Below are 20,465 nucleotides of genomic sequence, written 5' to 3'. Positions count from 1 at the left end.
TTCTCTCATCTTCATTTTATGAAAGATTAAACCAGTTTAGAATACTTGTCTTAATAAATTCTAATGAAGGTTCTAAGGGAAAATATTTTAAGCTTAAGCATAACTTATAACTAAACACTTCAAAGAAAACAGTATGTTTTAAATCATTAAAGTGTAAATATTTGAGTAGAAAGAAACAGGTTTATTGGTTTATTTTTTTTAAGTTGTGCTTTAAATATTTTTCAAGAGTGTAGCTACTTGTGTGGAAAATTCCTTTAGGTATACACTAACAAAGTAAACACAAAGTACAAAACAAATTCATACCCTCAACATTTGATGTACTAGTGCAAAAAATGTTTATTACCACAATATTAAGAAATATCAACACGAGTTGGAATAACTAATTCATAAGGAAGAGTTTGAACTGGACCAAATCCTGGGTTTTCTTTCGTCACTCCAAGTTTCTTTTCTATTTTAAACTAGTGGCAACAGAAATTTCTTTGTTCGAAAGTCAGGAATGCTTGAAGTCTTAAGTGATAGAACAGGTAGCTCGACTTCTACTTCATGTCTCTCCTCAGGGGGAGAAAAACACTGTGGATAAAGTAATTTTGTTTTTATTTCTGGAAAAATCATTTTTTCCATCAATCTTCATAATTCTCTAAAATAAACTGTTAAAAAGTTATAGGCCAGTCAACCACTTCACCCTGATTTGTGGAAATACTATACATTAATTTCAAGAACACATGGCTAACTTGAGTTTTCTTACTACTCTCGGTTTAAAAGTTGCTCCTAACTCTTGAACAAAAGTTGAGAATTTTACAAGTGCATATATTTCTGCATCTCATTTGCAATATTTTTGAACAAAAGAATAGTAAAAGTAGTCTAGTCTCAAGAGTCACACTGCATGTATCAAATTTATTTTTAAGGTACTGTGCAATTTTTACTGTGGAAAGCTTTTGTGATGCATCAAATGCTTAAGAATCACACCTACAAATAAAATGGAAATAAACAGTTAAGAATTTATCATTTCATTAAGATGGAGAAAGTGACAAGTATCCCTCTCTTCTTTGCTAATATGGAGAGGACTGTCCTCCCCAAATTATGTGGGACTAAGTAACCACAATTTTGGGAAGGCATACAGTAAGAGGCAGAAGTTGTAAATTAAGATGTGATTCACATACTAAACCACCTTAATGAAGATTTTAAAATTCAAGAGATAGGGAACTCCAATAATTAAAGCAGGGAGCAATAAGAAACACTGAATGGCAAGGGGGTCCTAAACCCTATAAATCAAATAAAGACAAATGAAATAAAGACCAGAAACCATTTTCTTCCCAGCACACAGAGTTCCCCAGAGTCACAAACTTGATGAACAGGAGGCACGCTCTCTGCTGACGCAGGCGCACACAATGGAGACAGAAGCATGGAGACCCTCAGGGACAAACTTTCCATCTGTACCGTTCTACTCCCCGCAGAATGGAAAGAAGAGCACGGTGAGAAGTATTTCGCACTTCTTCCACATCAGACAGAGCAAAATCGGAGTTAGTACTGCAAACTACTAATCTCTTGCTACACAATCAAAGGCAGACTGAATGAATGGGTTGTGGGGCTGGGTGGATGGGGGAATGAGTGAGGGAGGGAAGGGGTTGGTCTGAGAAAAAAGTTTGAGGCATTTTGTAAAGGCTGAATGGATTAATCTTTTAAAAAGCCCGAATATTTCTCATTTCCCTTTTTCTTTCTTTCTCCTTTTTATTAAATACAAACCGACTTCCTGGGACTCAACACAGACTTGCCCTATATTCAGCTAAAAGGCCTGGTGCTTAGGCCTGGTGCTTAGTACACACAGGAGTCCTAGGATTGATATATGTCCCACACAAATGGTCCTTTTGTGGGAAAGTATTTTTAAAATTACTTTTTGTGACCATGCATAAAACATGACCAGTCGGTAAAAAAAAAAAAAAAAAGGATGAATTCCATGCATCAATTAGTATATTGAGGCCCCAATCCACAGCGTTTTACTAGAAACATAAGCTATTTACAACTCTAAACGTTTTTTTCTGAACTTGAAAAAAATCTGCTTTACATTTTTAGAAGCTAATGAGGGACTGAGTGAGTCTTTAGTGTTTCTAGTCTTTCATCTGCTCATAAATGGGTTGTTTAGGCTATCTAGGAAAGGAAAAAAGTGAACGCTTAAATGTTAGTAGACCTGGATAACATTTAGTAGATAGCTTGAAATGCACCACTTTAAATACGTAACCGCGTAAAAAGTGTAGGAACATCGCTTCTTTCTTCCTGAATAAAATGAAAATGTAATGGGGGGCGGGGGCTGGGTAAATCTCAAGATAGAAGATGGGTCTTAAGCAGTAGTCCCTTGTCCAGGACAAAAAGCTTCCTTTAACCACATGAACAGTTGTCTTATGGGAAAGGCAGGGGGAGGGGGCTGGGGAGTCATCACCTCAGCCATTCAGACGAAGGACGCAGCATTTCTCAAGCCACACTATGGGATGGGCCAGGTGGGGGAGCGAGATAGAACTTCGCCCTTAAGAAGCAACACCGAAGAGAAGCCACCTCGCTCTTCGCACTACGCACACAGGAAGAGCCCAATTCAACACCGCCGCCACCGACACCCCCTTGTCTTGCTCCACCCCAACTTGTGTGTGTGCGGGGGGTGGCGCACGACTTGCTTTTTACCCCACAAATTCGAGACACCTCCATCTCTCTCAAGTTAAGACCTTCCACCTCCAGTCCCCAGGCGGACCACGCTCCGCAGGCGCAGGTGTCTGGATCTGGCCTATTTTTATGCTCCCCCGCCGCCCGCGCCCCCCCCCCCCGCACCTCGGCGCGCGCCGGGTCCCTCCCCGCCCCTCCCCGCGCAATGCACCAGCTGGTCTAAACGCCGCCGGAAAACGCTTCGAGCCCGACTCCCGGGTCACCTGGCCCCAGCGCCCGGCCCTGCCTTCAAGGGAGCCCCGGGGCCGCCTCTGGTCACCGGGGACCGCGCACCGGGCTCTGGGGCAGTCACGTGGTCGGCGGAGGCGGCCTGGGCTTCCTCACCTGCATCCCGGGAACTTGGACAGCCACCGGTGAGTGGGCCATGAAGGCGAAGACTGCTCTGCACTGCTCCTGTGGCGGTGGCGCCTTGGGCTCGGACTGGCTCCTCCTCCGGGGGTAGCTCGGCGGCCCTCCCAGGCTTTTCGACCGGGGCCTGGAAGGACACACAGAAGTGGGGTGACTGAGCTGGTGGCGCGTCGCCCCGGGCTGGGGGTTCTGGGCGGTTGGCGGCGCAGCTGCCTGGGGCTCAGTCTACCTTTCTGGCGCCCGCCCGCCGCTGTTGCCGCCGCCTCCGCCGCCGCTCCTCCTCCCGAACGCTGGGCGCACCGTGTGGCGGTAGCCGGGACCTGGGCTCGAGTGATGCCGCTCCTCGGCGCCTCGCCGCTTTAGGAAGAGGAGGTGGAGGCGCCCCAGCAACCCGCCCGCCCGCTGGGCCCGGGAGGCGGTTGGGGGCGGTTCCGCCGTTGGCCCTGCCTCCGCCCTGCCGCCGGGCGGTGTCAGGAGCGCCGGAGCCCCTCGCGGCGCTGGGCTGCGTGCGGCTGGGTCGGCGAGGGGGCGGACTCCCTCCGCACGCGGAGAGGAGAAGCCGCGGGCTGGGGGGCCCGGCACTGGGCCCGGCCAGGGGAGGGAATGGAGGCGTCTCGGTGACCCTGGGGGTTAGAGTGCGTCCCCGACGCGGCCACGTCGCCGACAGGCGGACAGACGTTCGAAGCTGGGGCACACGCAGCTTCAGAGACCACTTGAGTTGAAACTTGGGGAGTGTTGGAAATCCCTATCGGCTCCGCGATCTAGTCAAGGGTGCGGCCACAGAGAGCCGCCGAGTTGGTGGACCCTCTATTCATTCCCGGGGTCTGGGTCTCCAGGCTGGGGCCGAGCCTCTGGGCAGACGCGTAGCCGCTCGCCTGCTTTCTGGATTCACCGTCCCCCAGACGTACTTCAGGTGACTTGAACCTGAGGCTACCCCTACCTCTTGGGTTGTCGGTTGGAGGGCTGCCAAACTGGGGCTTCTCGTCGCAAGTTTGCACGTGGAAGGGGGGGGGGAGAAATTGGAAAACAGATATTACATCAGCAGAAAAATTAATGAGGATGATAGAGGCATAAAAAATGAGACCAGATCTTTAGTAGTACGCCTTAATGAACTTGGTATACGGCATACGCAATAGTGGTTTTAGCAATTCCCTACCTTTGTTCCCTCTTAAGTTCTGCTCCAACAGGGAGGCAGTTCCTTTTGAGAATACCCTAAAGATAACAAGTCACAATGATAATAGTAACAATTACAGAAATCTCATCATGAAGGCACCTGGGGGGACCAACAGGGGTTAAGTACATTTAAAAATGTCATATCCAAGTACCAGTTTAAGATGAGGATGAAGTTCCTTACATTGCAAATTGTTATAGGTCTGGACCTAACACAAGGTTGGGACTCTAGTAGACACTCATTAAAGTTTCTTCTGTTTCTTTTGTTGCCTTTGAATCTTTCTCGAAAGACAGCATTTTAGTGTTATAAACATAATTATTCTTTTTTTAAAAATTTTATTTATTTATGATAGTCACAGAGAGAGAGAGAGAAAGAGGCAGAGACACAGACAGAGGGAAAAGCAGGCTCCATGCACCGGGAGCCCGATGTGGGATTCGATCCCGGGTCTCCAGGATCGCGCCCTGGGCCAAAGGCAGGCGCCAAACCGCTGCGCTACCCAGGGATCCCTAAACATAATTATTCTTAATGGGTGCCATTTTCTTTGTGCCAGGGACGGCAAAGTGCTAGATATGCGTTACATGATTGACTCTTTACAAAGGCCCTCTGAAGTCGCCCATATTACCCCTCCATCTTACAAGTGATGAAAAAGGCTCTATGGGGTTAAACAATTTGACCCAAATATCACACAATTAAGAAGTGGTAGAGCTGGGAATCCAAACTCAAGTCCCTCTAACTCCTAAGATCTACTCTCTTAGCAACTGTCAATTATACAATATAGTATTGTTAAATATTGTCACTATGTTATACATTACATCCCCAGAACTTACACATCTTATAACTGAAAGTTTATGATCTTTGACCACCTTCACCTATGTCCCGCCTCACTTGCCCTGGCAACCACCAGTTCTACTCTCTGTTTCTATAAGTTTGGTATTTTTTAGATCATACAGTATTTAGTCTCTCTCTGACTGCTTTCCCTTAAAATAATGCCCTCAACATCCATCCACATGGTCACAAATGGCAGGATTTCCTTTTTCATGGTTGAATAATATTCCATCACATTTCATTATCCATTCAGATAACAAAGGATATAATTGCATCTCCTTACTCCTACTTCCCATATCCAGGCCCTCACAACTTCTAACCTGATGATAGGTCCCAATCCAATCTCAATTTCCCACCAGCGCAGCTGACACTTAATAATACCAGCCTGGCCAGAAACCTGCAGTGCCACCTAAACTTTAATGCCCTTAGAAGTTCCCTAGGAATCTTGGGACACCTAGCTGGTTCAGTTGGTTAAGCATCTGCCTTCGGCTCACGTCAGAATCTCAGGGTCCTGAGATCCAGCCCCTGCATCCGTCATCCTGCTCCATGTTCAGCAGGGAGTGTGTTTTCCCCTTCCCTCCACCCCTCCCCCTTGCTTGTGCACTCTCTCTCTCAAATAAATAAATAAATAAATAAATAAATAAATAAATAATTAAATAAAATCTTAACAACAACAACAACAAAAAAAAAAAAACGTTCCCTAGGATTCTTTTTAAAGTGCAGAGTTTGATTTAGCAAGTCTGGAATGGGCCCAAGATTTTGCACTGTTAAGTTCCCCAGATGGTGGCAATACTGGTGATTCTCAGACTTTGAGTAGCAAGGGATTTAGAAATCTCAAGTCCCAGCCGCAATGAACCTTCCTCATTGCTCCCAGTCCTCCTTCGATACTCCTCCTCTTGCATGTTGGTGGAAGTAGTGCTCAACATTGTAGTTCTTTCTTCTTATTTCATGGGTTTCATTTGTTTGGTCTGCCTAACAAGATGATTAATTCCTTGAGGCCAGAGATCCAGCTTCTCTTCCCTAGAATTATTCAGGTAGAATGTCACCTTTCTGGGGGCAAGATCAGGTTTGATCACTGCTGTATCCTCAGAGCCTAGAATAGCATGTGGCACATAGTAAGCCTTCAAGAGGTATTTGTTGACTGACTGACTGAATGAATGAATGAATGATGAATTTCCTTTGAATTGTTCACTGAGGTTAGTAATAGGTGTACTGTGTATTTTATTGATGTCTGGCTAAACTCCTAGGCACTGCTCTTGTTGAATCTTTAAATTGTTCACTTTACTATATGTGACACTCTTGATTTTTCTGTGTCCTAAGTTCTTTCCAATTACTGTAATTTCCCAACTACCTAAGAGTGAGCTGTATCATTTTAATAAATACATAGATTAAGCCTATCTGAGAAGTGACTTGCCCTGACACCATTCTGAGCCAGAGTTACAGAAGAATGTGGAAGACTGAATGCTAAATTTTGAGACGTGAACTATTGAGACAGTTCCTTAAAAACACCACTTTTGAGATCTTAGTAAACTTTCTGACCCTTATTCACGTCTGCTGCTAATAAATAACCTATCTGTTATAATTATACTTGACAGAGATCACTTGAGTTGTGACATGGAATTCCTTGTGGTTTGTTATGCTTTTCCACATATGTATATGTGTGTGTGTGTGTGTGTATATATATATATATATTTCCTAATTTAAATAAAGTGACAAGAAATTCATGTGTGCTTTTGTTACTCCCCACCAAAAAAGGACACTGGAATATTTTACCTCAAAATGTCAACCCAGAGTCCAATAATATATTTCCATGTATTCCCACAACTTGATGGAAATAAGTTCCTTAAGGGGAGACACCACATCTTATGCTCTTTGGTAGCCCCATAGAATGTAACATTGTGCCTCAGATTGGATTGGGTACCCACTTGATTGATATGACCTGAGTGGCTATGAATATTTAATAACCACTTAAATAAAGTAACATCGTCTACAGATTAAACAAAGTCAGTGAATTCCAAGTTAGACATTGTCTTTGAGCCAAACAAAACTTAATAATTTGATTTTACAATCTGTGGTTTTAGTTTCCTGACAGGTGTCATACCCTCAATATTAAATATTTAACTTTACCCATGTTTGTAAATATTTATGGAGTGTACTAGTTCATAGCTAAGGTGTAGGTAGATAGCAATGGCTAGACAAACTTTGATGTAGGCGTTAGTGAGGTAATGATGTATTAGGGCCCTGGTTCTCAACTAGGGGCAATTTTGCTTCCCAGAGATATTTTTGGCTGTCACAAATGGGGAAGAAAGGATGCTACTGGCAATGAGTAGAGGCCAGGGATGCTGCTAACCGTACTCCAGTGCACAAGACAGCCCTCACAAGAAAGGACTGCCCAGCCCAAAATGTCAATGGTGTCAAGGTTTGAGAAACTGTGCTCTATGCTCTTTGCATTATAGGTTACTAACCAAGAAAGACTGGGAAATACTGCTCCCTGAGGATATCAGTTCAATGTGGTGGCTGGGGCAAAAAACAAAAACAAAAAAACCAACCCAAAAAGTCAACACCAACAAAAAACACTCCAAAAGATATTGGGCCACATCAAGGGGGTACTGGAAATGAAGCAGTATTTGTATGTTACTTTTGTATGAAGCCATAGATCATCCTCCCCCAAAGAGTGAATACTACCTAATGAAAAATAATATTGAACAGAAAATAACTAAGAAATATTTAATGATTGGGTTAAAAATATTTAATCATGGTGCAGGTTGTAATGTACTAGGCATTACCTAGGAGCCTTCAAACATGTGACCTTGTTGTGGTAAATTTGACCTCTTACTCCACTTGACAAAATTTAGAGGTAGGGTTTCACATTTTGGACTTTTAACATTTTGAGCCTTATTTAATAACTACATTGAAATGTATGATGTGTATAAATGTATAATGTGCAAGGGCAAATTGATCCAGATACTTGAATTTCCTTCAACTATCTGAATATTTGAAACAAAAGGAAATTATTGGGGATCCCTGGGTGGCGCAGCGGTTTGGCGCCTGCCTTTGGCCCAGGGCGCGATCCTGGAGACCCGGGATCGAGTCCCACGTCGGGCTCCCGGTGCATGGAGCCTGCTTCTCCCTCTGCCTGTGTCTCTGCGCCTCTCTCTCTCTCTGTGACTATCATAAATAAATAAAAATTAAAAAAAAAATTAAAAAAACAAAACAAAACCAAAAAAAAAACAAAAGGAAATTATTTTGGTAATTCCAGAAGCTCACCATCCAGTGATAGCAAGATTTTGATACAAGCTGCTAGGTGCTGTACTGATATTTGGAAGGATGATGTTCAAGGGCCCTTTTGTTTTTTTTAAATATGTGAAAGCATATGCGAGACCTCAAATCTCCTTTTTATTCTCTGTGGGTATCAGATTGGAAACCATGATATAATAGTTCTTGCATATGTTGCATCCTTGCTATTGTTCCAGCAAAGTATCCTGAGAAAAACCTAAAGACTTAGTTCTTGGTCAAGGAGCATTAAGCCTTTTGGGGCTTGCACAGGACTCTACCGTAGTATCATGTATAACAAAAACTAGTATTGAAGACTCAGCCTGGCCGAATTTTCTTGCTAGCTTTACTTCCTGATGCTACTGAGGGGAATAGAGCTACAGAGGAGGTGGGTAGAAGCTGCTTAAGTGGTTTCCTGCTTATAATATTTCTTTACATGTATGCTTACTCACTTCAAAATATTTGCATTTAGGTACGAAAAGAATTGAGCTCATTAATTCTTGCCCTCACCAATGAGTTAGTGAACTGAGAGAAGTAAATGTGGCGCAGACAATTTCATTCCCATGCTCAGGTAGGAGTCAAAAGATGGAATTGGGGCACCTGGGGGGGCTCAGTTGGTGGGGTGTCTGCCTTCAGCTCAGATCATGACCACAGAGTCTTGGGATCGAGCCCCACGTCAGGCTCCCTGCTCAGTAGGGAGCCTGCTTCTCTCTCTCCCTCTGCCTCTTCCTGTAGCTCGTTCTTTCTCTCTCTTTCTCTCTCTCTCTCTCTCTCATTCTCTCTCTCTCTCTCTCTCTCAAATAAATACAATCTTTTGTTGTTGTTGTTTTTAAAGATGAAATGCTAATTCTGGAACCAGTTGTGCTGCCTGCCAAAAGTCTCACACAATTCCACTGTGGATCTTTATAGGCCTTGGGCCTCAGGTGAAGGCCCTCAGAACCCGCATGCCCTCACTCCTGGTCTTCTCAGAGGTGACAGACCTACTGCTTTCTACACCAGGCATCCTATAATGATAGTTTTGTGTTGCCATCTGGAACATAAAGACTGGTAAATTTCTCAAGAGAGATTCTTTGGGAGACTGGGCTCTTTGTAATGAAGTCGGGTAACTTCCAAAGTGTAGGTTTTAGCCACAGGAGAACCCTTCATGTGTTACCATGAAATGTTGCTGAACAACCAATTTGGGTGATACTTTCCCCCTCCAAATTAACTTTTAAAAATGGATTGAATTGACCACTTGTTCTTTAATTTGTAGGCTTCTCAAGAAAATAGTTCTAGTCAAAAGTGGCAGTTAAAAACAGGAAAAAAACTGGCAGTTGAGACCAAATAGGAAGTGACTATGCCATCAGCTCACACTGAGGAAAAGGAAGTTGTTGCCAGGACCTCTAAGAAAGGCAGTTGTGTAAAATTACCACCCTTCAACTTGCTTGCTGAGGTTCTGTCACCCTGTGGTAAAAGCTCCCATGGTTTTGTTACTGCTGTTCTCAAGAGAACATGAACAGAGCAGAGGAATAACAGGCAGCCCTTACAGAACTATTATCAGGGACTACCAGAAGTTTCTGGGGGCAGAAACTCAACATTGTAGACAAGCAAAGCTTCCACCCTACTCATTTTTTTCCTGTGCCAAACTGAGAGTTTAAGATTAGTGAAAAGTCAGTATGTTTCCTGTGAGGCCCACCACAAGGGTCCAACTATGAACTGTAACAGGGGTTTTTGCTGAGATATAGAAGACAGAATGTCTTTTTATACTTGCACCTGGGCTCCAGAGACAGCTGAAGCCACACCATCTTTCCCTTTTTCCTTTTATTTCTCCTCCATTCTTTTCTGTCTTACATATTTCTTGAGCACAGTGCTAGGACCTGTGCTAAGTGCTGGGAATACAAAGAAATGCAAGGACTTTGCTTTCATGCAGGAGAACATCATAAAAAACAAGAAGCACTCAAAGTGATATATGATTATAATAGCACTACATTTAAATATGCTACAGCAACAGCCACCAGAGAATAATATATTTTACCTGTGTAGATCCTGGGAAGCTTCACAAAAGAGGTGACGTTTGAACTAAGCCTTGAAAAATGGATAGTAGGTAGCCAGGAAAAGTCTTGGGGAAAGGGAATAGAGAGAGCATTCTAGATAGAAGGGACAGCATAAAAAAATGCCTAAGCCAGGCAGGCTTATCCCCCTATTGGGTATACCCCAATACCTGATGACCTAGTTAAAATCTAGACACTGTGCTCCATTTGTATAGATTCTGATTTTGTAGATCTGAGATGGAGAAAGGGCATGTATATTTTATTAAGGAAAAAAAAAAACAGTGCGCCTGGGTGGCTCAGTTGGTTGAGCGTACAATTCTTGGTTTCTGTTCAGGTCATGATCTCATGGGTTGTATAATTGAGCCCTGCAACAAATTTGCTTGAATATTCTTTTACTCTGCCCCCCCCAATAAATAAATAAATCTTAACAAAACAAAACAAAACAACTGCTTGGGGTGATTATGGTGTGTTCTCTTGATTATGAACCACTAGCTTAGAGAAATGACAAGCTTTCTTTGAAGATTAGCTGGTAGTTTGGTTTAACAGGCAAAAATACAGAGTACACGAAGCATCCTAGTAATGAGGTTGGAAGGGAAAGGGAGGGGCACACTGTGAGCCTTGTGTGCCATGCTAAAGACTTTGGATTTGATCCTGTAAGCTCCTAGGAGTACTGAGTGGTTTTAAGGAAGAGAGGAATTTGCTCCAGATTTGTACATTTGAAAAACAAAAACAAAACACCCCTCTGGTTAGTACATAAAGGATAGATTCGATATGGGAGAGACTGGAAGCAGAGGACCTATTAAGAGGCCATTAGGAGGCCACCATAAAAGTACAGGAGAAGGACTGAGTTAAATTTATGGCTATGAGAATGAAGAGGAGGGGGATAGATTCCAGAAACAATTTGGGAGTGGAATCAACAGCATTCAATTGATTGAAAGGGGCCAGGACAAGATGGAGAGGTTTAAAATGCCAGAGACATCTAGCTTGGGGAAATGGGGAAATGTTGATACCTGGAACTGAGCCAGGGCCAATACAGAAGGAGGAACAGGTTTGGGGAAAAGATAAGGAGTTCAGTTTGGATGCACCAAGTTTGTAGTGTCTGTATGATATCCAAGCGCGGATGTCCAGAAGGTAGTTAAAAATAACAAGACTGCAAATATAGATTGAGAATTGCATAGAGAAATCCTTTGTAACCTGATGGCAAATTGTCAATAAAGAACATAAAAAATAGAAACCAAGTTGAAACCATTCACTTCCTATTTAGAGAGTCTCTTCTTGAATAATTGTTGCATGGTTTGGTCCAGTGAGATGCTGCCTGTGTCTACTGCCATTGTATCTTTCTGCAGAAAGCATACCATTTTCTTCAAAGTAATGATCAATCTTGTCTCTATAGGATTATGTTACTAAATATTTCTCTGTGTCCCTGCATACATAGATTGGCTTTTGAATGTGTGATAACGACAGCCAAGAAAAGAATGGAGTAAAGGACAGGAGTGACATAAAGAGATCTGAATGCTTTGTTGCCAGGTTTTCTGGGATAATTTTGTTGCATGCAACTGTAAAATAGATTATTGTGCACCAGAGCAGTTTGTATTATATTTCCCCTCCTACACTCAAAAGAAAATGAGGTGGGAGATGACATGCATGCCTGGTTTCATGAAGCCAAGTTAGTGTCTTCTACAGTGGAAAGAAAAACAGGAACAATTTATTGCAATCTAAAGCACAGATTACTGGCAAAGCCATGTTATTTGTCTGCTGTGAAAGTGCACAGCAACTTTAGTTAATATTTCTTCAATTTTTCATGATCATTCATACTATTCTGGTTCTTCCATTCTTTCTCTGCTATTGACCTTTTATGAAACTTCACACATCCCTATAGTTTACCATATGTGCAGGTGAGCATTCCAGTGGCTAAATGCCAACTTGAAATTAACATGGATAAATCATGCTTTTCATATAAATTGGGAAAATCGCAGTAGACATTTACAATTTAAAATCATGAAAGCAGATACAAATAGATTATATTCTAAATGTTTTGTACAATGCACTTTATTATGTGTTTGGGTTTTTCTCAGGTGTTACAAGAAACTAAAACATACCAGCTCTTAAATTTTCATGTTACTTTAGCATCTGACAATATACAGATTCCTGCTATGCAAATATAGAGAAATGAGTGCTTACTACATTGTGAAGAATGGATTTAGTTCATGAAATATATACTACAAAAAAGATATTTTCTTATTTTTTCCCCAGATTTTCAAAGTATAAAGAAGCTATTGCTGTATGGAAAGGTCATTTATAAGAACAATAACAGAAGAAACGGTGTCTGGGTTGTAAAATGCTGAGTTATTGAATATGTTTCCTAGTAAAAAAAAAAAGTAAGGTATTGGATGTGAATATGCATAACAACACACTTCAGTATTGCTCTTCCACTTTGGTTCTGCATCTAGTAAATGAGATAGAAAGTAATTCTTTCATTGTCCTTTTTTTAAAAAAATTGTTTTATTTATTCATGAGAGAAGCAGAGACATAGGCAGAGGGAAAAGCAGGTTCCCAGTGGAGGGCCCAATGCGGAACTTGATTCCAGGACCCCGGGATCACCACCTGAGCCAAAGGCAGACGCTCAACCACTAAGTCACCCAGGCATCCCTTTCATTGTCCTTTTTAATGCAGGAGCTGAAGCCCAATTTGTATTAATGTAACTAGAAAATTATGTGAGAGCTATCGTTTATGTAGTAGTGCTTGCTCTGTGTCAGACATGGTTGCAAACTACATATCATTCTCACCACAACTCCATGGGCTTGGATGGATCATAATATCATTCCCATTCTACAGGTGACAAAACTGAGGCACAGAGAGACACAGAAACTTATCCCAAGTAGCATTGCTAGATAACATACAGGATGCCCAGTTAACCTTGAATTTTAGATAAGTGGTGAATAATACTGCATGAGACATACTTATACTAAAAAACATCATTATTTATCTAAAATTCAAATTTAACTGGCCGTCCTGTATTTTTGCTTGCTCAATCTGACCACTCTTCAAGCCAAGGTCATATAGTTCTTAAGGGTAGAGCTGGAATTTGAACCAAGGGAGTGTGACATCAGAATTTATGCTTTTAACTGCTATGCTTCTACTGATTATAAGAAATGGAAGGTAGAGAGCTTCATTTTCTCTATGTGGAATATTGAAAAAAATTATGTCTAATGAATACCTCATGGGCAAGATCACAGGTCTACATGTTTGAATTTCTTTTAATTTATTCTGATTGTTAATATCATTTGGTTGCAGCATTTTTAGTGAGAATTTTGTTGTAAAAGTGATAAGATCTATAACATTTTGAACTAATTTTTCCTTCCATGGTCTCCAATGGGAGAAGTTAAAGGAAAAGTGTGCTTCTCTTTAACAAATGGAATTAACTGATCAGTACTGTTGTTCAAAACACATTTTTCTTCCTTCATAAAGCAACTTTGTGTTGTTTATAAAGAGTAAGGGCTTTCTTTCAGCAAGAACTTTCTAAAATAAAACTATAGGAGATATTTACTCACACCATTTTCTTCTTTGAAATTTTTATGCTGCAACAGGCAAAGGGGCATCTACTTTTTGAAAGGTGATACAATTTAGTGGGGAAAAAAAAAAAACAAATAAACATGGGATTTGGAGCCAGACAGACCTTATTAGTTTCGTGAACTTGATGTCTGAGCCTCCTTTACTTCATCTGCAAAATGGGTGTTATTAATGTCCCCTTTGAATGGTGATGGTGAGGATTAAATGAGATGATAAACATAAACTGGGGATCCCTGGGTGGCGCAGCGGTTTGGCGCCTGCCTTTGGCCCAGGGCGCGATCCTGGAGACCCGGGATCGAATCCCACGTCGGGCTCCCGGTGCATGGAGCCTGCTTCTCCCTCTGCCTGTGTCTCTGCGCCTCTCTCTCTCTCTCTGTGACTATCATAAATAAATAAAAATTAAAAAAAAATAAACATAAACTGTTCTATTGTGATACCTGGTACAGAATTGACCACGAATAGTGGTACTTGCTGTTCCCCTGTCCATTCGCCTCTTCCCCAGAGCCTCCACTGCTCAGCAACCCCCATGAATCTTTAAGAATCTAGTGCTTATTTACAAAAGCATCTTCACATGCTCAGAAGTTACATAGATAGCAGTCAGGGGTCGAGTCAGTTGGAACCCAGAGTGCCTAAGATGTTTTCCTTCATTCTGTGTTTTTTTTTTTTTTTGAATCGCTAAAATGTTTAGGTGACAACAAAAAATTACAGTGTGATTTTTAAAAAATATTTTACAAATTTATTTAGAGAGACACAGAACGAGCAGGTGGAGGGGCAGAGGGAGGTGGAGAGAATTTCAAGCAGACTCCAGTCCTCAACTCGAGGCTCCTTCTCAGGGCCCTGAGATCATGACCTGAGCCGAAATCAAGAGTTTGACACCAACCAACTGAGCCACCCAGGTGCCCCTATATGATTTCTGTCCTTAGAGATTAATTGCAAATATATATATTTTTAACAATGAAAAATTTCTTAGAGTTTGAGGTTAGGGTTTATATATTTTAGTCTCAAGGGGAAACTCACCATGGACATCTCTGAGGGACACAGAGGGGAATAAAAAGAAATAGCAAGGGCAGGGAAATTATGTCATCAAAGCATTTTCCTGTGTATAGGTGCGTGGATGTGCATATGCAGGGGAACAAGGAGTGGTGATATATAATGAGGGGAAAATACAAAAATAAGTGAAGTTAGGGTCAAATACAAAGTCGCCATCAGATTAGGAAACAGCTAACATTGCTATTGAAAACAATCAATTCTGAGAGGCAGTATACCATATGCTCATTAGGAACACAGACTGGAGGGGCACCTGGGTGGCACAGTCAGTGAAGCAGGGGACTCTTGGCTTTGGCTCCAGTCGTGATCTCAGGCTCAGGAGCCCTGCACATGATCGAGCCGCAAACATATTAGCATGAACCAAAACACGAATTTTGCTCAAATTGTGAAGAAACCAAGAAAAGGAAAATGCATTGGGCAGAAGCTTTTTTAGGCCTTAGTTTCCTCATTATAAAACAAAGAGAATTGAGCCAGCTATAAAGTTCTTTCCAGCACTGACATTTAATGATTATATTAAAAAATTCTTAAAAAGAAAATCTGGAACTCTCTGAACAATTGTTGTATAGCCAAATAATAAATCTAAAGTCATAGTCAAACATGACCTTTCAGAAGGAAGGCACCAGGGTTTTTATAAGTGAAAATCACATCTGACTCATCTATTAGCATGCCTCAAGGGGGTAAATAACATACGGACAAGGAGGAACCAGGGGATAAGAATTTACATAGACTTTTTTTCTTTTAAGATTTTATTTATTCATGAGAGACACACACACAGAGAGAGGCAGAGGCATAGACAGAGGGAGAAGCATGTTCCCTGCGAGGAGTCTGATGTGGGACTCACCCAGGACCCCAGAATTACGACCTGAGCCAAAGGCTGACACTCAACCACTGAGCCACCCAGGTGCCCCAAATTTACATAGACTTAAAAAAAAACTTTAACAAGCTTCCGTGCTGTTGACATTTTTGTTGTCGTTAAATGAGTCCCTGTGGGATGCGGGGAAACATTTTGTCATGGAAGAAAAGTGAACTTATAGAATGAAATGGAGGGTAAGATAAAGTGGGTGCTTCTGTGGATGGAGAAGTGTCAGCATCAGACTCTGATGGTCCCAGATTTACATGTTACAAGTGGTGTAAAATAAGGTACACACAGTGGTATCTCTGTTTGTAGCTGGCACTAAGCTCTTCTCAGTAGTGAAATACCAAGCTGACATAGCATAAATGGCAAGAAACTCTCTCAAATTTGGAAGAATGGGAAAAAATGAATAGTAGGTTATCTCAGCAAGGTAAAGTATCTGTAAAAAAACAAAAAACAAAACCCTAACTGTATCATACAAATAATAAGATTGTTGTCATTTATGGCTCGGGAAAGTGATCTAGGAGTTGCAGATATTTCTGGAACAACTTCATCTGTGCCATTTTGGCCAGAAAGGTCAACAAAATTCTGTGTGTCAATAGAAAACAGACTAGAAACACTGATACATTATCCTGTTTTTGAAAAAAATAATAAAAACCTGGTGCAGGAACACAATATTTAATTCAAGGGGCCATCAAACAAGAAAGGCAAAATGGGGATCCCTGGGTGGCTCAGCGGTTTAGCACCTGCCTTCAGCCCAGGGCATGATCCTGGAGTCCCAGCATCGAATCCCACATCAGGCTCCCTGCATGGAGCCTGCTTCTTCCTCTGCCTGTGTCTCTGCTTCTCTCTCTTTCAGTGTCTCTCATGAATAAATAAATGAAATCTTAAAAAACAACAACAACAACAACAAAGGCAAAAATGGAGTTCAAGGTGGTATAGAGATGGGCAGCCAGAACAAAGGAATGAGAAGACTGAAAGTATGATGAGTTTTCAACCCAAACAGATAAAGATTGAGGCACGGCCAAAGTCCATACTAAGATCAGCGCTAGTAAGAATAACTGATTATTTAGTTCCTCCTCTGTGACTTGCCAAGTCTGGAACCATTCAGTACCTATTACCCCTATGAGGTGGGTCCCCCTATTAGCCATTCTGTAAAAGCATCACAAAGGGTATGTACAGAGCAAATAATAATGATCAAAACTGTTTACTGGCTCAAACTCAGCACAGACCTTAAAACTCAAAAGAATCAAGTTCAAGACAAAAGTGACTTTTTGCAGTGGACAGTAAAACCTAGGGAACTCACCACCTCAAGCAACAAGTTGAGGTGAAAAGAGATTCAGAAAGAATTTAGGCCATATTTGTAGAAGATAAAGCCAGGATAGTTTACTAAGAAAATCTTGTGAAATGTCTTTAACCTTTGAGGTTGTCATTAGGTAGGCCAACCACACCTTCTTCACTCCTACTGCCAACATGTCTGTGAGTCCTCCTATAAAATTCAGGGCTGGATGGACCAGAAATTTGGTCAAGTGTGGCATTTCCTTTTTAATTATGACATAAGTAGGGGAATGGCATGTGAATTCCTCATGGGTATTTCAAGATGGATGTACTTTATCCTATGCTTGAGCCTATTTTCATTAATAGCCTAACATGCACAGAATATTATTGAAAGCAAAGCTTTGCCATGCAGAAATGGAATCTTAAAAAAAAATTACTTGCAGAAAAATAATTTGCCCCAAAGAGAGTAGGTGGAGATTTTTCCTTTAACATCCATTTTCCAGGCCAGCATTAGTTTGGGGTTATCTCATGCCCATATTTCTTAAGAAATTACACTTTTGAGAAAATATTTTTCATGCAAGGAAAAATGGGAAATGGCTTAAAAGAATATCCCTGTATAAACCACCCCTCGCTGTAGGTGTGCCTGGCTGGCTTAGTTGGAGGAACATGTGACTCTTAATCTCAGGGTTGTGAGTTCGAGCCCCATGTTGGGTGTAGAGATGACTTAAAACAAATGAACAAAGAAACAAACAAACAAACAAACCCTGCCGTGAAAACTTGCATAGTATCTTGTCTGTCACATCGGTGTTCACAAAACCCAAGGACAGAGCCATCCAGGGCTGCTTGGGCTGCTTCTGTCTTCGTGGTATAACATGGTTAGTTTTCATAAAATGCACCCATGTCCCTCCTTGCTTGGTGACCTCTACCTTATTGAAACACTGTCTGTGCTAAAGGCATACCATGAAAAAGAAATGGGGAAGAGAAGAAAGGCTAAGAATGAATGTCCAGTTCACAGAGAACTAACCTTATCTGTGGGAAAGAAGGATGAAAAGAAAAACAAAAACAACTGGGAAGCTGAGAAACAGAAAGGGAGGAGGACAAGTGAGAAGATGGGATTGTTCTGAAGTCAATGCAGATCCCTTAAAAAGTGAGAGAGGTGGGATGCCTGGGTGGCTCAGTGGTTGAGCTTTGCTTTTTGTCTATTCCCTTGACCCTGACCCTGTGTCTCTGGGCTGCCCAAAGCCCATTTCACCAGCTAGTGGCTGAGCCAGTATGCTCCCTGATCCTAGGCTTTTCTCACCTCTCTGGATCCAAATGTATCTGTGTTTTGCTCATTTTATTATCCTGGCCTGACAATGTCTTCATCTTAATAGAAAATTCTTATAAAATACGGCTGTCTTCTTGAAAGTGCAAGTAGAGAGAGAGATTTGGGGAGCAAAGGCCTCCTCACACACTGAAATAACAGGTGGAAAGCCAACAGCCTTTGTCTCCTGGGTAACCACACTGACCATAGGTTTCCTCATCTGTAGAGAAGAGATAATAAGGCCTTTTGTTTCTGTTACAATGGACAACATTTCACATACATTTACCTACTTGAGACTCACGACCACCTCCTGAGGTGAGGATTATTTCTCAATTTGACAGACAAGGGAACTTAAGCTCAGTGAGGTTAAGTAACTTGTCCTGGGATAATATGTGAAAGGGCCAGTGCATAAGGAGAAGACTCATCTGGCCAAGGGAGTGAGTTGATACACCGTTACAGAAGTGGCCCAGACAGTGGTACCTGGCACACGAGCCACATGGCCGTGTGGAGGCTATGTGATATCAAGGTTATGCATATGGGCTTTGGAGTCACAGATATCTAGGTATGAATCCTGGTCCTGTCCTTTATGATCTGGCATCCCTTTGGCAACTCCCTTCTCTGACTCTTTGTTTCCCTATTTGGAAGATGTAGATAAGAGTGCCTACCTTATGGAACTATTACAAGGATTAAATGTAATACTGAGTGTAATGTACTTAGGGCAGAGCACATGAGCAACAGGCAAAAGATGTGGAAGCTCCTGGAATGAGCTGGAATGTGTCCTGGGCACACGTTGGTCCAGAACATGGAATCCACTAGCCCAAATGTAGAGTTAGCCGCTAGAGACCAAGCCATAGGCAAACAGAACCAAACATGGATGATGCCAGGAGAGAGAAAGGAGGCTGTGTGCTCTGCAGGTGGGACTGATCAAGGCTACCCAGGACTAGGTTGCAGTTTCTTTAGAACAGTAGTTCTCAGACTTGAGCCTGGGTTAGAATCACCTAAAGGATTTCTTAAATGACAGATGGCTGGGCCTCATTACCAGAGTTGCTGATTCAGGAGGTCTGGGATGGGGCCTGGGAATTAGCATTTCTTTTTTTTTAATTTTTTATTTATTTATTATAGTCACAGAGAGAGAGAGAGGCAGAGACACAGGCAGAGGGAGAAGCAGGCTCCATGCACTGGGAGCCCGACGTGGGATTCGATCCCGGGTCTCCAGGATCGCGCCCTGGGCCAAAGGCAGGCGCTAAACCGCTGCGCCACCCAGGGATCCCGGGAATTAGCATTTCTAATGAGTTCCTTGGTGTTGCTCATATTGCTGACCTCAGGAGCCCACTTTGGGCATCACTGTCTTAAAGAATCCTGTCCAGTGCTAGGTGTCAGAGTTTCCTTGCTTTTGTCTCCTCTTTTCTCCTTAGTAAAAATCCACTTGAAAAGTGCCTACCCTATTCTGGTAGGAGAAAAGGAATTGCCCATAACTGGTCCAGGAGAGCTAGGGTAATGAGGACCCCTGGAAACCAGGGATGATGGTGTCAGTGGAGGCCCTGGCTAGAAGGCTGGGAGAAGCCTCAGTGGAACAAAGGTCAAAACTCAGATGGGAAAGAGTCAGAGACAGCTGTGATTACAGAGCCTTTCCCAGCTTGGATTTTCCCTCACAAGCTTTTTCTTACTTAAGCTTTTTATCGCTTTTATAACTACTGCTATATTTGGGGTGGGGGTGGGGGTGGGGCAGGAGAAGGATTCACTATATTTTCTTCTTGCACTTTTCCTACTTCCTTGTTTTACTCTTTGTCAACCACAAGGCCTGTATGTACTTCTTGCAGAGCCTAAAGCAGCATGCACAGATTATGGCAGCCTGAGCAACAAGTTTAACAAAATTAGACATCTCTCTTAAAGTAAAATATGTGCTCTGTGCTCTGTATCATGTTACAGCCAATTCGAAAACAAGGGCTGGATTCCAAGTCACCGCCTGGCAGTTGTCAGTAACTAAGCCTCCGCTACCTGTTAAACACAGTTAATGAAGCAGTCTGTGTTTATAGATTAGAGGATTTGTCTTTGAAA

The 20,465-nt window shown here is 42.2% G+C and overlaps 1 protein-coding gene and 2 long non-coding RNA genes across 5 annotated transcripts in view; 2 read left to right on the top strand and 1 right to left on the bottom strand.

Annotated features, from left to right (window-relative positions):
- The window catches only part of STK26 (serine/threonine kinase 26), a 64,010-nt gene extending 60,557 nt beyond the window's left edge, over window positions 1-3,453 (bottom strand). The window contains exons 1-2 of one of the 3 annotated variants that reach the window (XM_038588311.1): window positions 3,287-3,453; window positions 3,034-3,184 (exon numbers count right to left, since the gene is read on the bottom strand). In XM_038588311.1, coding sequence (XP_038444239.1) covers window positions 3,034-3,075 — 42 coding nt within the window. In that variant the 5' untranslated portion in view covers window positions 3,076-3,184; window positions 3,287-3,453. The remainder of the gene's footprint in view (window positions 1-3,033; window positions 3,185-3,286) is intronic. The other 2 variants (XM_038588312.1, XM_038588310.1) reach the window with 2 other exon arrangements.
- Window positions 2,869-20,465, top strand: part of LOC119878082 — a 119,535-nt gene continuing 101,938 nt past the window's right edge. The window contains exon 1 of the long non-coding RNA XR_005386445.1: window positions 2,869-3,062. This is a non-coding gene — a long non-coding RNA (uncharacterized LOC119878082). The remainder of the gene's footprint in view (window positions 3,063-20,465) is intronic.
- LOC119878083 lies at window positions 3,736-12,800 on the top strand. The gene is made up of 4 exons (XR_005386446.1): window positions 3,736-3,970; window positions 8,799-8,897; window positions 9,162-9,373; window positions 12,610-12,800. It is a non-coding gene; the product is annotated as an uncharacterized LOC119878083 (long non-coding RNA).

This window comes from Canis lupus, chromosome X (assembly GCF_011100685.1).
Source record: "Canis lupus familiaris isolate Mischka breed German Shepherd chromosome X, alternate assembly UU_Cfam_GSD_1.0, whole genome shotgun sequence".
Taxonomy (NCBI): Eukaryota; Metazoa; Chordata; class Mammalia; order Carnivora; family Canidae; genus Canis; species Canis lupus.
This window is presented reverse-complemented; position numbering and strand designations above follow the sequence as displayed.